At 33.7% G+C, this 16,885-nt stretch overlaps 1 protein-coding gene across 1 annotated transcript; it reads right to left on the bottom strand.

Annotated features, from left to right (window-relative positions):
* Nucleotides 1–283: 283 nt before the first annotated feature.
* On the bottom strand, nucleotides 284–5,130 carry LOC142642294 (putative jasmonic acid carboxyl methyltransferase 2). The gene is made up of 4 exons (XM_075816647.1): nucleotides 5,056–5,130; nucleotides 2,528–2,932; nucleotides 1,335–1,595; nucleotides 284–643 (listed from the first exon to the last, which is right to left on the bottom strand). Exons 1-4 carry the CDS (start codon nucleotides 5,128–5,130, stop codon nucleotides 284–286), a joined length of 1,101 nt encoding a protein of 366 aa, XP_075672762.1.
* Nucleotides 5,131–16,885: the final 11,755 nt, after the last annotated feature.

Here is a 16,885-nt window from a genome sequence, read left to right as displayed (position 1 = left end):
CTATTAGCATTTGTATTCTACTTTTGAAAGATAACAATAATATTCTCTCTCTCTCTCTTCTTTATTATCAATATTATTATTATTATTATTAGTATTATTATTTTAAATCTTCAGTATTGTGTTCTTTTTATGGGTTTTGAAGCTTAAAGAAGGCGTTGAAAAAATAGGAAAGATTTTCTACCATGTAATCCATATGGCATAATAAGCATACAATAAGAAAGTAAGAACAATCTTACAAAGCTTCCTTTTCTCAAGAATTACACTTCCACAAGTTAATTAACCTTCAACCCTTCTTTTTCAAGGAGATAACCAAATTAAAGTACACACATTTCTCCTTCTCCATGTGATCAAGCACAACCTCTTTAAACCTACGGAACAAATCCTCCATGGATGCTTCCCCAAAGTGGCTTGCCAAAATGGGCTCACCCACGGCCCTAATGTCACTGGCAAGTATGGCTTCCCTTGCTTGCTTATCAAGACCCTTGTTAGCCTTCTTTATATAGGTGTCCCAATCCACTTTGAAAGCTTCAAGTTTCTGCAAAGTAAAAGATCCTTCGGCATCGATTACCTTCTTTACTTCCTCCATAGTAGCTGCATAGTATGGCAAATTGAAGGTGTCCAGTTTTGACTCTTCAATCAGGCCCTGCAATTAATTAAGCATGATTAGCATGTACGTTTTCTGTAATTTGAGATTGTTGTTGTCATTGTGTCCCTTGCTTGCTTATCACCCACGGCCCTAATGTCAATGTCATTTTTTTAATCATATATAACATAATCCATGCATGTATGCATTTTTTATGACATGAAATTTTTTATCTATTAAGGAAAAGAGAAGAGAAGAAAAGAAAAGTGGGTTTTTATCGTTTGTTTTCACCGCCTGGCGCCAACCTTTGAAACTTTGCTAGTAAGCGATTGACCATCCAGCCAACCAAAAAGAAAAGAAAGAAAATTGATGAATTATAAAACACAGACACGGATACAAATACAAGTACTTCTATGAGCATAAGACAGTGACATGTGCAATTTTCTTAAAAATGATAACATAAAACAGCCGGACACTGGTATGATATAAATACAATACTCTTAATGAAATGTTTATGCTTCCTAAGTGCCGAATCAATCATCCTTTTATGCTATGCTTGTTAGTCATTCAGATTCAGCATTCTTATGGCTTATTATTCGTTACTCTAGGTTTTTGGGCATCTCTTTTTATTTTAACCCAATTAAATATATATTTTTTAGTTACGAGCAACATCCAGAACTTAAATACTTTAATAGTTAAATACTCGGTATATAGATATCCTCGTTTGTTTAAATAAAAAAATCTTTAATACCTCCAAGACCATGTCATTGAGTTTTAGACCAACGACTTCCCAAATGGAAAGGGGATCAACGCTTTTGATGCTTCCCATGGTTGTGAGGACCATACAACCACCAGCAACTAATTCTTCCGCTCGAGACTTTAGGAAAAGTGTGAAGTCCCTTTGAAATTGGTCCAAATATGCTTTAAACACAGCAGGAGGGCTTGTCTTTGCAATGCAAATGTTTCCTTTGTTGAGTGCTTCTCCTGTCTGGCTCACTAACCCTTTTGGTACCTGCAATTGATTTCCTCAGTCACCTATATATAGCTACTAAAAGTCTAAAACATGCATGGACTTAAAATTCATTGCCATCACTTGGATCGGTGCTCAAATGGCTTTTAGATTAAACATATAAAAGATGGTTTTACATACTGTACCCAGTCAAATAAATAATTATATATTCTCGGATAGCTAGGAATGTGAAAGCTATGTAGGAAGTAAAATACGGTCATCTATTAAACTCTCATGACGAGTCTAAAAGATTGTATTCACATAATAGCAACCGTGATTCTTCTTTTTCTATTTATTAATTATTATTTTTTAATAATAATTAATAAAATATTTTGTTAATTATTATTAAAAAATAATAATGACAAAGACAATGGACTTTTAGTAGATTGATTTTAGAATTATGGGTTGATATATTTATTTATTTATTTTTTTATACAAGATAGAATTTTTACTCTAACATGTATATGTGTATGAAACTCTCTCTTAGAGACTTGAATGCTGATTTTTTCCCTCCACACCCAATAAACACTTATATTTATGGAGTGATCATCGCATCAAGGGTGTACAGTGGTAATATATTTAAAACCTTAAAAAACAATAAGATTCTCTCATTTTCTCTCAAGAAAATAGCGCATGAAATTATTACAATATTAATGCATGTGGAGTCCCTATTTGTTTAAACCCTTGCAAATTTTTTTTTGATACAAGATAGAATTTCTACTCTAATCTAATCTAAGTGTATATGTGTGTGAATCTCCCTCCTAGAAACTTGAACCCTGACCCTTGCCCCTTATGCTCCATAAGTACTTATACTTATAGAGTGATCATTACACTAAGGGTATACGATAGTAAACTCTAGCAAAATTAAATGCAATGGAAAGTGTTGAAACCCCATCATCATAAACCGGGAAAGTAAAAGGGAATTATATATTAACCTCGGAGAGCCACATAATAGCATAAGAAGAATGAACAAAGTGAAGGGAATTGCAAGGGAAGAGCCTCCCATAGAAAGACCCAGGCACTCCAGATATGAAGCAATTTCCAAAGGTGTTTCCCTTCTCAGTCTCCAATTTCCTATAGAAGCTCTGCAGTGACCTGAAAATTGTGTTGAAGTCATTGCCGGGGAGATCATTTAGGAATGCTTGCAATGAAGGTAACGGTGAGTTCAACTTCTGAGATGTAGTGCTAAGAATGTCTATGATTTCTGATACAACTAGAAGGGTGTTGGGTCCTAATGAGCATCCCAAATCTGCAATCTTCAAGCACTCGGGGAAAAAGGTTTGGTAAAGCTCCTCAATGCTCTCTTCAACTATGGGCTTGACCATAGATGCCACCATTCTCTGCAATGAAAAATATCATGTTCTTAGTTAATTAAAAATGATTGAAAACAACAAAAAATTTTGTAACTCAATTAGTATTTTTTTTAGTTTTCAATAGAGGTATCCAGATTCTAGAGTTCAAAATATTTATATAAAAAAAAGTGTACGGCATTGTTTCTTTTTCAAGTAAATAATTTAAATGATGTAATATGTTTTTGGATTTATAATATTTAGTATCTTTATATGCATTCCTAGTTTTTTTCGTAAGTGAAGGGGTTCATTAGCCAATTAAAGCTTTTTCCGTTTATTCAGCTTATTAATTACTTAATTTACTTTACCTTTTTTATTTTTATGTATAAATATATTTTTGTCAAATTTATTTTTCAAATTCAACAAATCAATAAAAATAATTTCTTAAAATAAAATTTAACTATAAACAATTTTTAAGTGTGTAGGATCTATGGTTTACGCTTCATATATATATATAAACGTATGTATGTATGTATATATATTTTTTCTTACGAGGGTTTGACCTATATGGTGAAGTACTACAAAGAGAATGAAGTTGTGAGTTGTGTTATACAGGTTCTTGTAAAAAGGGGTTCTAAACTTGGATTTCTAATTGTTTTTTTTTTAATTATTAATTTAGTGAAAATGAAAGCTTAGAATATACCCATGAACGTAGACATTTTTGTGAAGCCAGTTATTTTCCCCCTAATTTGTGACTTTTGTCAGTTTGTTTTTTTTAAAGATAATCTTATTGGAGTATGCATAAAAATAGATAACTATATTCATAAGGAAAGAAGTGCTATGTTCACAACATTTTCATAACAAATCATAAATAGTAAGTTATTATTATTTCTAATTTGAAAATACAATTAAAATTACTTTTTTCCCCCACCAATAGTAATCTATAACAATATGTCACTTAAAATTTATTATGAAAGTATTATGAAAATGTTTTGAGCATATCATTTCTCTTCACAAAAAGTGCACAAAAAACACTTACATCTGGTGAGCTAAATGCAATTTTTTTTTTTTGGTTGCCTGTTACTAAAGTGCTTAGAACATTAGCATTTGGTATCCTAAAAAAAGAGGTATTTTAGCAAACTAAAAATCTAATTTTGCTATTTTAACCCACTATTTAACAATATACACTACAATAACTCCTACCGTTCTTCTATTCTAACATACAATACACTAAAATAACCTAAAACAACTCCTATTGTATTAAAAAAAAAGATACAAGAAAAAAACCTAGCACCACCCTCACAATCTAGCAGCATCACTCCCACAACCCATCAACAAATCAAAGATCAAACCCAACAACCCAATCACCACAACCTAATCAACGATCCACCACCACAACCCAACTCACCACCACAACAACAACCATAATCAGATTGAAACCAACCAACCCAATCAACAACCCACCACCACAAGGTTCACAACCCAATTAGCCCAATCCGCTACACAACGACCCACCACTACCATAACAAGCCATAACCAGATCGAAACCCATCGACCTAACCACCACAACCCAATCAGAGAGAAGAAAGAGGTCTAAGAGAGTGAGAAGAGAGAGGTCTAAGAGGAGAGAGAAGAAAAGAAAAGAAAAAGTAGCATTGCTAGTGAATTTTTTTTTTTTTTTTTTGCAAAATTTTTAGCAAATGGCAAAGCTGATGAAGCTACTTTTTTGTTGTTTGGTGTTTTGGTACACCCAATACTAATGTTCTTGCAAATTTGCATAAGTACTCTAGCAACATGCAAAAAAACAAAAAAAAAACTGTATTCCTCTTTAACTCTCTCTATCTCTCTCTTTTACATTAAAGTAATATTATTTTAATGTGATGTATTGTAAAATAAAGAATATGATATATGATATGTACAAATTGTTTAAGTAATAATGTAAAATAAATAAATTAACTTATTCATAAAAAAGAAGAAGTAACTTTTAGTGATGCAAAATGTTTTTTTTTTTTTTTCATGCTTTATTTTTTTTTTTTTCATGGATGGTAATGCTCTTACAACCAAATGGAACATAAACACATTACAACTAGGGGAAAGAAAAGAACAACATTGAGAGAGAGAGAGAGAGAGAGAGAGAGAGAGAGAGAGAGAGAGAGAGAGAGAGAGAGAGAGACTTGATGTTGTGAGTGGGTTGCATAGCTTGTTTTTCCCTCTCCCCCATTCATGCGAAGGACTTGCTTCACCTCCATATCTGCTTTCTAATGCTCTTAATTTTGGTTTGCTCTTCACCTTGTGCTATTGTATATATATGTATATATATATAGCTCAATGGTAGCCCATGTATTATTCGAGCTTACGTACTATATATACGTAAACTTATGAATATGTCATGCTTTGTAGTTTCTACAAAGGATAAAGAATTAAAGATTCCTCCGCATACCTCGCTGCTGATCAGTTTTGGCAGCATTCTTCGACTTTAGAATCTAGTACTTCGATTTCACATGGCAAGTCTCACTTGGTTCAGAATACAACTAGATCTTAAAATAACACCTAGTTATTATTTATATAACTAGAAAAAAGGGATTCACATTGCAAGTATCATTTGGTTCAAAATACGACTAGATTTTAGAATACGACTAGATTTTAGAATACGACTAGATTGTATATAAAAACTTCGAAAATAGTTATGAGACGTGCATGTGGTGCACCTGTATTTTTTTATAATAAATTCGATTAGGTCCGCGATATGTACAGGCCTAAACCTGAGCTGCTAAGCCTAAGGCCTATAATTAGAAAAGTGGCTCAAATTATGATTTTTTTTTTTTGATAGATACAATTAGAATTTAATTTATGACGATAATTTCATGATTATTGGTCTTTATCGTTAAACAACAATCACTTATTAGTTTAGGCGAAAATTGAAAACAGAAATCTCTTATGTGTTAATCTGTTTTTTGTTTGATAAGTTACGTTCTATAGTTCTATATATACAATGAAATTTATTTTATTCAAATGGAAAATTCTTATTTTGACCCTTAATTGTTATAAATTCTAAGCACAAGCATATATTGCCACCACATATATCAAATATCAACTTTACAGGAATAAAAATAAAGCATTAAAAATGTAACATCAATATTTGGTATGAAGAATGAAGGGATAAAAATAGGAGATGGATATTTCCGTTGAACTTGAATGGACGGAGAGGAAGAAGACGGATTGACATCGTAGGTGACGCGAATAGGACGGTTGAATTTTATTAAGTATCCGTCATATATGAATTAGTTATAAATTCTTCGTTGTATGTCACTTGATATGTTTGAAGCGACTTTTGCTTTATCTCCACGCAAGCGTATACACTTGAACTTCTTGCATCACACGTTTAAGAAGACTCTTATATGGAAAAGAACTCAAAAAGGAAGTTGTATCCTAAAAGGAAAGGCAATTCTACGCCAATATAAATACCTCAGAAACCCTAGATATCAAGGTACGCACAATTGACTCAACTCTGGCACTCTAGGGTTGTAAAGAAATTCTAACTTGACCTTCAGAGGGTTTTTAACCGGCACCACACCGGTGCTCTCTTTTAGGTCTCTTTGTTTTCTCTTTGCAGGTATTGACTCGAGTTGGAGAGTGCTTGCAACTTATCGGTGATTTTTTCGACCTCATCAAAGAACTAAGAAAAAATCCACTATAAAAGAATAATTACAATAGTCTAATTAAACTCATAAATCCTTTTCGGCCCTATACTCTATGTTTCTGCAAACGCCTTGTTTGCATTCCTATCGCAATCGTCCTAAAACTTGTAGAATAATTCTAGTAATATTTCCTCATGAATGAATCTTTCTTGCATGAACCAGAACCTTTGGCACTTTTACGAACTTACTACAAGCAAACTCTATGGTTTCAAGGATGGTTTGATGCTAAAGGTGGATAGGAACACAATGGCTTCTCTTGTTTTAGCTTTAGGCATAAAGATGGTTTTTGTTTGTTTAAACTCGGGAAGAAGACTTTAAATCTAAAGGTTTTAGGTATGGTATAGCAGCCTTTTTTCTCTATAAAATTTGTGCATGAGGTTATATATATAGGTGCACATTATAAGATAAAGTTGACCAAGAATACTTCTTCTAGCAAAATTTGGACTGTAGATTCCACTATTTCACTAAAGCAAATGTTAGGCAAAGTGTAGGTGAAGTTTTTGCCTAATTTAACATTTCTGCCTCTAATTTTTTGCTTGAGCGAAACTCTCAAATTTGCCTAGCTCTCAACAGTCTAAAACCTAACCCTTATTGTATTATAATTTTATATTGTAGATAATGTTTCCTTTATTTGTGAGTAATTTTAAATATAAATATTGTAAGGACCAAATTCAGTGCACAACCCAAGCGGTTTAGGCAATTGCCCAATAAGCTCAAAGCAATGAATTTATAAGAGAGTGAGCTTGAAACTGAACGTTCAATGAGTTAGGTGTTAGGCTAGTTCGTGTCAGGATAAACAATATAAACAGTTTAGACAAAGAAAAATGCTCATTGGTCAGGTCCGAGGAATGAATGTTCTTATATATTTCTTTTGGACTTATAAAAATATTCAAGTTCTTAGTTACACAGTGCTTTTTCTCTCTCTCAATCTCAGATACCCCCCCTTTCTATCATGAAGTCCCTTTTATATGTCATTCTCTTCTTTCATCTCAGCCTTCTACATGTAGATCAAATTGCTAATCTTCTGGATACTTGTCCCATTAACACCTTTTCTAAAGTCTCTGTGGGTAGCTGTAAGGCTGAAAATTACTGTTCAGGCTGAAAATTACTGTTCAGGCATCACTTTCACATTGATGCGGCTAGGGGGTTAGATGCAGAGCATTCATTGCGATGGTAGTAGCTTTCTGCCCAGATATTTCTCATCTCTCTGATGACTTACCTCTCACTGAAGCTTATCCTCCCAAGCATGATTGTCCACTGCCTAGGGCTTGATGGGTGGTCAGATTTTAGGCCTCTAATCTATCGTCCGAGGAGGCGTCACTCCTCGGACAACATCATTTGTTCATTGTGACTTGACCTCTTCTTTGGCTCAATACCCTATCTGTCTTTGCTAGTATTTATCTGTCCTTGGGCTATCTGACATTCTTAGGCGCGGCTCACGGTTCAATATCCTTATCTAGACCTTTCATCCCTATAAATATCTACTAGAAAATATCGATCTAAATATGATTGACTTAAGAAAAAATAGAAAAATTAATTAAATCTCAAATATAATCTCTTGATCAATTTGTTACTATCAATATAAAAATATGAAATACAATTTAAATGATAATCCCACAAATAAATAGTAAATTAATTAAAAAAAGAGTCAAAAGATAATGCATTAAAATTAGAAAAAATAACAATGAAAATAATTATAAAGATGTTCAAATATGTAATATAATAATTCTTAATTATATAATATGATAGTATTTTTTTCTCTCCCCTAAATACATGTATTATTTGATATGGTTGTTTTTAGAGAAAAATTTTTCAAAATAAAAATTGATTAACTCTTACTTCACAACAAGATTAAGTGAATTAGTAATATAACCAACTAAAAAGAGAATGTTAGCAAACTTAAATACAAAAATTTAATTAGTAACTTTGCATTTAGTAAGAATGCATTTTAAATATAAAATTAAAAAGTAAAACAAATGTCATTTAATTAATATTTAAATGTAAAAAAAATTATTTAAAATCTTTGCCTTGGGTCTCAAATTATATCGTAACAGCCTTTATAATTATCCAAAAGGGATTTTAATTTAATTGAATTATCCAACTTCCTGTTAAATTACTGATTCTCCTAAAAGTTTAAGTTGTTAGGAGATAATAAATTTATTCATTTAATCTAACACCCACTCTTCATGTAAAGGCCACCTAAGCCGCCAATGAGTGGGGCCTAAAAGGTGGATATTTAAATAGGAGTTGAGGTGGTCATACAGGATTAGACCCAATTCCTCTTATTCTAATACCATATTAAATTATTGATTATACTCAAAACTAAATTCATAATTTCCTAATAGATTAAACTTTTGAGAGAATCAGTGATTTAACTATTTCTATCAACTTTGACCACATGCATTTAATTATTTACCATTCCTAAGAAGATGATCCACGTACATTAGGTAATTAGTTAGATTGATTATATATATATATATATATATATATATTAGTTTATATCCTTCAAGTTTGGGTTGATTTTGATTTACCCTCTATTTTAAAATTTTAAGATTGTGATCCCAAATGTTTTGAGGCTTCCATTCGAGTCCCTTTTATTCTCTTAGGTGTCCGTTTGGTGTCACTTCAACACAAAATAATTTAGTTTTTATTATTATTTAAAAACAACGTCACTTTGATTAGATCATAAATATATATTTGCTTTCTTTTACGTTCTGCGTGCTACCCCTAATTTTTAATAATGAGGTTTAAAGGATTCCAACAAACACGTACTTGTCTTATTGTTTGGCGAAGTGGGGACACTGCCCCAAATGTTTACTACTCCAATGATTAAAGATTTCAACTAACATAGATTTGTCTTATTGTTGGATTTTTTTTTGACTGAGTCTTATAATTATTATTGGATTTATTATTGTTGGATTTATAATTGGGAAAAAGTTACAATACCCCAGTAGTTTTTAGGGATAAAAAAAACCCGATTATTTTAATAATTTTTAATTTTTTAATAAAAATAATATTAAAACTTTTCTAAAATTATTAATTAATAAATTCGGTAAAAGCACCCATTAATAAACTCTTTATAATTTAATTGTATTCCTTCAATTTTTCAAAGTCTAGAAAGCAACTTGCTCATAAAACTTTCGTGAATTCATAGGAAACAGAAGTGAGCCCTTCAAACAAATTAAAGTGATCTATCATGTACGTCTAAGACAAAAATAATAAAAGTTTCTGGGTTATTGTTCTATTCTATGTCCCTTGTTGTCGGTGCATGAATTTAGTAGGGTTTGCTCTAGGTAAGACTGTAAAGTCAACATTTCTCAGTTGGTTCGCATTTAAACTATAAATAAAAAAAATTTGGGGGTGAAAGGGGGCGCCTCATAATAGCATTCATTTTTTCACACGTACTGAGAGGCAGATTCATTTCTTGGGAGTAACATTGAGAGAAGACTTTTTTTAGTTCAGTCTTCTTGGGGTTTAGGTTGCAGTAAATTCTAAGTCTTTAATTAATGAAGTCATGCTCAATAGAATCAATTTCATACTGAAAATTGCACTAATTTGACTAGTGAAATAATGGGTGTAACTTGTGTTCAGTGAAAGTTTTCACTGGACACGTTAGATAGTGGACACGTGTTCAAATTCGGACGTGTTCAATAGAAATTTTCACTGGACAGAAGCCTTACCCTAGAACAATATATTTCAGTATTGATCAATATCAGTGTTCTGTTTCGGGTTTACTGTTTTATATATATACAGAAAAAAAAAAAGTTTTTTTTTTTAATTTTGTAATTTTTGAATTTTTGTAAGGATAGAATGATAACTTACTTATATTAATTTATTAGTATTATTTGTTTTCTTAGTATACAATAAACAATTAAGTTTTTTATTTTTTATATTGTGTTTTTTTCTTTTAATTGATGCTACAGTTCATGAATAATTTGTTTTAATTTGAGGTAATATATTATGGTAAACTTTTATATATATATTATGGTAAACTTTTATATATATTCATGAACTGTAGCATCCATTAAAAGAAAAAAACACAATATAAAAAATAAAAAACTTAATTGTTTATTGTATACTAAGAAAACAAATAATACTAATAAATTAATGCAAGTTATCATTCTATCCTTACAAAAATTCAAAAATTACAAAATTCAAAAAAAAACTTTTTTTTTTTTTCTGTACTGGCCGGTATGCCCAGTACCGGCTGGTATTACCCGAAATTGGCCGGTACAGCCGGTATTTAAACTGCTACGAAATGTTGGCGTTTTGATACCAGTATATGTACTGGTACGATACATACCGGCTGGTACGGCCGGTACTGGTATGATATCGACCACCTTGGTCATGCTTATCAATGCTGGGATCAATGGATGCGAACTTCTACCCTAAACAGTTTGGGTGTTAACGTGTACTTGAACCCTAAAGAGTTTAGGTGTTAACCTGTTTATTAGAAGGAAAATATTAGAACTACAAACTATTTTACAAATTTTTGATACGGTGAGTGGTTATAATTAGTAAGTTAAAAAGTAATATTAGAAGTGAGCTTTGATGAGAATTAGTAAAAATTGATTATTTCAACCATTTGTAAAAATGGTGTAAAATAGTTTATAATTTGTAACATTACTATGCAAGATTGAATTAATAGTAGAAATATATTTTTGAGTAAACTATATATTTGGTCTCTAACCTTTACATAGTTTATCAATTTGGTCTTTAACGTTTCAAATGTGTCAATCTAGTTCCTAATCTTTTGGTATTGTGTCAAATTGGTTCCTGCTATTAATTGATGAATGGAAAATGCTAACGTGACAAACGGTAAAAATAAAATATAATTTTCATGTCACATTGATTGCCACATGATTCACCACATTAACACTAACTAAAAAAAATAAAAATAAAAAGTTAAGGATTAAAACTTGTACCACCACCTATTCTTAGTATATTTTCGAGTTTAAAATTTTATTTCATTTACCTTTCCTTGGAAAGGAGAAATAATACACAGATCGTCATCGGCTTACGTCCGAGGAGGTTCCTTTGTCATACTTGTTTATTATTTACAAATACTGTAACACTCAAGCCTGTTTACCAAGCTTCCCACATCCCTAACCTAGATTTCAAATCCACACTCTCCAAATCTTATTGTTAAGGCTCATTGGGCCTGAGCCCACGTTTTTCTTTGGGTCCAGGCCAATTGTGTACTTACAATTGGCGCCGTTTGTGGGAAATCTAGTGTTGGAGGAACTGGAACACCATGGCAGGCTTAGGCTCGTACCATGCAGAATCTCAGGGATCGCAACCTGAGGATCTTTTCGAACGTCTTGAACACTGGAGGGATCGAGAGGGTAGCGTTCACATTGAATATCCTAGAGCAAGTCATACTCACGGTGGAGGCAGGGCCACCCATGAAGATGATGCCAAGGCCATGCAGAAGGAGATTAATCACCTTAAGAAGAAGCTGCGCCGTGTTAGGCGAAGGAGTGCTTTATCCCCATCTAATACTTCTTCGGGGGAATCCTGGGGTAGTAGTTACAGTTCGAGGTTGTGGTCGCCCCCCAGAAAAACATCCTCTCATGAAAAGGATGACCTATTAGGTCGCAGACACAGGAAGCTCCCCTCTAGGGGCTTAGGGAACGATGCTATGAGCCGGGCGTTACATCAACTCTCCAAATCACCATTCTCCCATAGGATTGAGAATGGGAGGCACCCCAAGAGGTTCACCCAACCCACCTTCACCATCTATAACGGCCGGACTAATCCGATGGAACATGTGAGCCACTTTAACCAGAGAATGGTGATGCATTCTCACAATGAGACCCTGATGTGCAAAGTCTTCCCTTCTAGCTTGGGACCTGTTGCTATAAGGTGGTTCAACGGCCTTAAATCGGGGTCTGTAGGTTCGTTCGGGGAACTTACTAAAGCATTCGCATCACGGTTTATTACATGTAGCAGAGTTCCTCGACCGTTGGACTCACTGTTATCTATGGCCATGAAGGAGGGCGAGACGTTGAAAGCATACTCCGACAGGTATTTGGAGATGTTTAATGAGATAGATGGTGATTTTGACGAGGTGGCGATCAATACCTTTAAGGTAGGCCTTTCTACTGATCATGACTTAAGGAAGTCCTTGACCAAAAAGCCCGTACAGAGTGTACGTCGCCTCATGGACCGTATTGACGAGTACAAAAGGGTCGAGGAAGACCAACAGCAGGGAAAGGGTAAGGCAAAGGTTATCCCGCAGGAGAGAAGGAATTTCAAGTTGGACAAATATCACAACAACAAGCCGAGAAGAGATTACTCCGGGCAGTTTGGCTCGGCAGCACCTCAGACTGTTAATACTTAAAGCAACGTTCTAGGAGATCCTGTAGATAAGGATATACATTGTGAGAACACAGGACAAGGAAATGCTATGAAATATCCAAGAGAAAGCTGTTATCACCGCATTGAATGCTCTGCAGCTAAGTCTCTGGCCGCATTAATGAAGAAGTGATGTCTGAGCAGTAGTGTTCAACCTTACAGCTACTTCCAAAGATTTTAGGAAAGTGCTGCTGGGATAAGTATCCAAACCAATAATATGATCCATATGTGAAAGCTAGAGAGAGCAGGAAGGATAGTATAAAAAGGAGAGGAGACACTCAAGATGGGAGATCGGAGGAGAATGAGAGAAAAACACTGTAGACTGAAGAACAATATTTTTAAGTTGTCATTAAGCAAGATGTATAGACGAACCAGCCTCCTCGGATTGAGTCTGAGGACAATTTTTATTATACAAAACTGCTTCATCTTTGTTCTATGGTCTTATTGGCCCACTACAATTGATATACAACTCATTAGAACCTAGATTTCAATCCATTTTCTACAAATTTATTGTATTGGGCTCTTTGAGCCTATTCTCTTCCCTCTTTTGGGCTTAGGTCCAAATTGTGACCCTACAGTTAGCATTCTAGAGGATACTTAAAAATAAATTCAAGCATTTGGAAAAACAATGAACATAAATCTAATAACTTCACAACACTAATGATTAAGAGCATTTACATTAGTTTGTGCAAAAATTTGTGTCTATTTAAGCATAATAACCTACATTTTTTATTTTACATACTCACTTTTCAAAACACCCCACGCCAGATTGTTTATTTTATACTACATTCCATTAAAATATCAATTTTTCTTAAATTAAAAAAAAAAGATTTTATTTCTTCAAACACAGGCTAGAGTAGAATTCTATCTCAGATAAAAACAAATATAATAATGACATTGAAGTTTGGGAGGAGGTTGTGGGTCGTAAACCATAGATGCAAGGCAATATAAACGATTTCATTATTAATGGGCTATTACTTAAACCTTGAGGTCAGTCGTTAAAGTATAAAAACAAGATTTTAAAAGAATAAATCAGACAACTCATTACATAGATCACTTAAAATAACTCATTACTTGACTAAAAATATACATGAATAATCATTTTAATAATCACACAGTGGGCGAAACCTTTTTTTCTTCAAACTGATGTAGAGTCAAACTTTGTTCATAGATTGTACTTACTTTTAAAACTAACAATAAGTCATATAAAAGCTTGACATAAAAGAAGATTGACCACAGCCCTTTGCATATTTTTAAAATTAACAATAAGTCGTATACAGGCTTGACATACAAGAAGATTGCCCACAACTTTTTGCAAGGTTGTGTAAACACTTTTTTTTTTTTTTTTTTTGTGTTGCACATAACTTAAAGAGACTTAATAAAGAGTCAAAGTTTAGCATGCAACAAATATCTTAGTTTAGGAACCAACCACAATTGCATTAAGAGGTTAAAAATGGGCAAAATGCGCATGCTTATTTTGATACGTTTCCAAATTTGGTAGAGCCAAACCAATTGAAGTGCGTTCACAACTTCACATGATAAGTGAATAGGGATAGGCTTGTTCATCCATCGCCCACCACTAATGGAACCGCCCCTTACTGCACTGAGCTGCCTAACTTAAAGCTCCACTGTAGGTGTCTGACGCGGTGGTCGACAATGTTTTCCGAGAACTAAAGCCAATAGGTGTGGTGAACGGTGGTGAGTTTTGCTCACCGATGAGAATCGCACACCACATATGTGTTGTGTGTGTGTGTGTGTGTGTGATTGGGATAGAGAGAGCTTAGAGAGAGAGAGAGAGAGAGAGAGAGAGAGAGAGAGAGAGAGAGAGAACGGCGCTATTGAATCTGGAGGAAGAAGAACATGTTAAATAGGTTTAGGTAATACAATATAAAACGAAGCTATTTTTTTTTTTTTTTTTTTTTTTTTCTTTTTTTAAGTTCTGTTACTAAAAGGACATAGTTTTGGTCTTTAAAAAAAAACCAAATTAGGGAACGACGTTGTTTTATCCTAGGTTAAATTTCTAGTTTCTCATTTATATCACTCTCCCTCTCTCTCGTCTTCTCCCTCTCCATAAGCCCACCTTCCACAGCCTCTTGCTCTCCCTCTCTCTCATCACAACCCCTCTCTTTCCTTAGCCTTCGCCACTTACTGCCACCATCCTTTGCCGCTCGATGCCACCATTCTCCAAGTGTCTTCTTCTCCACTCTTCTCTTTGTCCTAGCTATTCTCTGGAAGTTTGTAGATGATGGTGAACTAAAAATTGAATCAACTCCAATTCATCCATGAAGAGTTGTCCAGGTTAGAAAGACAAGAATGGTCATCCTTGGTAGGACGGTCGTCTATGGACATGAGGGTCGTCCATCAGTAAAGCGTTTGGACGACCCCCAGCACTTAGGAAATTTCCAGAAAGACTTATTTACAAAAGCTTGTAAATCAGACCACGTGTTACCATTTTGAAACATGAGCAAGATCCTGGTTTATTGCTATAACTTCCTACTAAACACTTAACTTCCAATGACAGATGTAGAAGATAAGATTGAACATTCTAACTTCTATAGCGGTTGTGGAAATTATGTCTGAACCTTATAACTTTCACAAATATTGGGGAAGTTACGTGACAAATGACCACTCCAAAGCACATTGTATAAGCACTCATCCACATCAAATGGAAGTAAGTTCTCACTACTGTCAAAGTTGGAATTCTAACGTTCCAGAGAAAAAACTAGCTTAAGCATCAGAGGGTTCTTGGCCGGTTCATCCTAGTCACCTTTGATCTAGTGTTTTTTATTTACAGGCCTCCAAGAAAATCACTAGTCCATTAAAGCCTGAAGCATTCAGTCTACTGATTTTCTTTGCATCATCAGTAGAGAAGGTTTTAATGGTCAATACTTAGGACTACTATGCTTCTCCTTTTTCTAATAGGACTGTGAATTTTTTTGAGATATTTTGTAATTTAAAGAAATATAGTGAATATGTTTTTTTTTTAATGAAATTTTGCATTTTTTGATGATTCAGTACGGGTTGTTTGATGTGGTCTGATTTTTTTAAATATTTGGGTTGTATTTTTTTTAACTGAACGCACTACACCAAACTGGCATGGTGCACCGCACCTTGTGCAAACCAAATCTCACCACTCCACAGGAAATGTGTGGTCAAGGATAAGTAAAAACCACCCCTGTAGATGTAGTGCAAAAAAGCCCTTTGAAATTAGCCGCATTGCATCGTGTACAACCGTAGGATGCCTCTTCAAAGTTTCAAACCCTTAATTATTACTTTCACATAATGAAATGGATAAGGTTAACTTGGATAAGTGCTAGTGCTTCCTAGGATAATCTTCACATGATTAGATTTGGAGGGCTACATTCTAATGTAGTGACTGATAGGTGCGCTCCATCTACCAAGGATAAGTGTTACTCTAATGTTGTAAGATGAGGAAAAAAAAAAGGTTTAGGCAAGAAGAGTCAATTGGAACTACGAAGAATTGGTTCTCCTAAATCGAATGTAATTTAACTTGTCAAAGCCTGTGAGTGACCGTGACCTCGACCCGCTAATTTTTTCTCAAATTGGGCCTAACCCACACGAACGGGTGGGATTGTGATACTCAAAATGTCAAATTCACTATAAAATGTACTCCCCCTAGATCGAGGGTTTTACATGGAGTCACTACTTATTTAATTTAAATGGAAAAATAAGAAAACATTCTATACAAAAAAAAAAAAAAAAATGCTTCTGTTGTATTATTATGTATGACAATTTACATCAATTTTGTAACAAAAATTTACAAAACTTTTTTGGTCCTAGATACAATCTAATAAAGTAAATTACATTTCTTTATTTCCTAATTAAATTCTAAAAAATGTAAAATGGCATATACAAGAGCATAGTCTAGAACCCTTGATCTTCGTTCGGAGGCTAATTTATGATATAGGATGGGATTAAGCACTTATCT

Source organism: Castanea sativa, chromosome 7 (assembly GCF_040712315.1).
Source record: "Castanea sativa cultivar Marrone di Chiusa Pesio chromosome 7, ASM4071231v1".
In the NCBI taxonomy this organism is placed as follows: Eukaryota; Viridiplantae; Streptophyta; class Magnoliopsida; order Fagales; family Fagaceae; genus Castanea; species Castanea sativa.
This window is presented reverse-complemented; position numbering and strand designations above follow the sequence as displayed.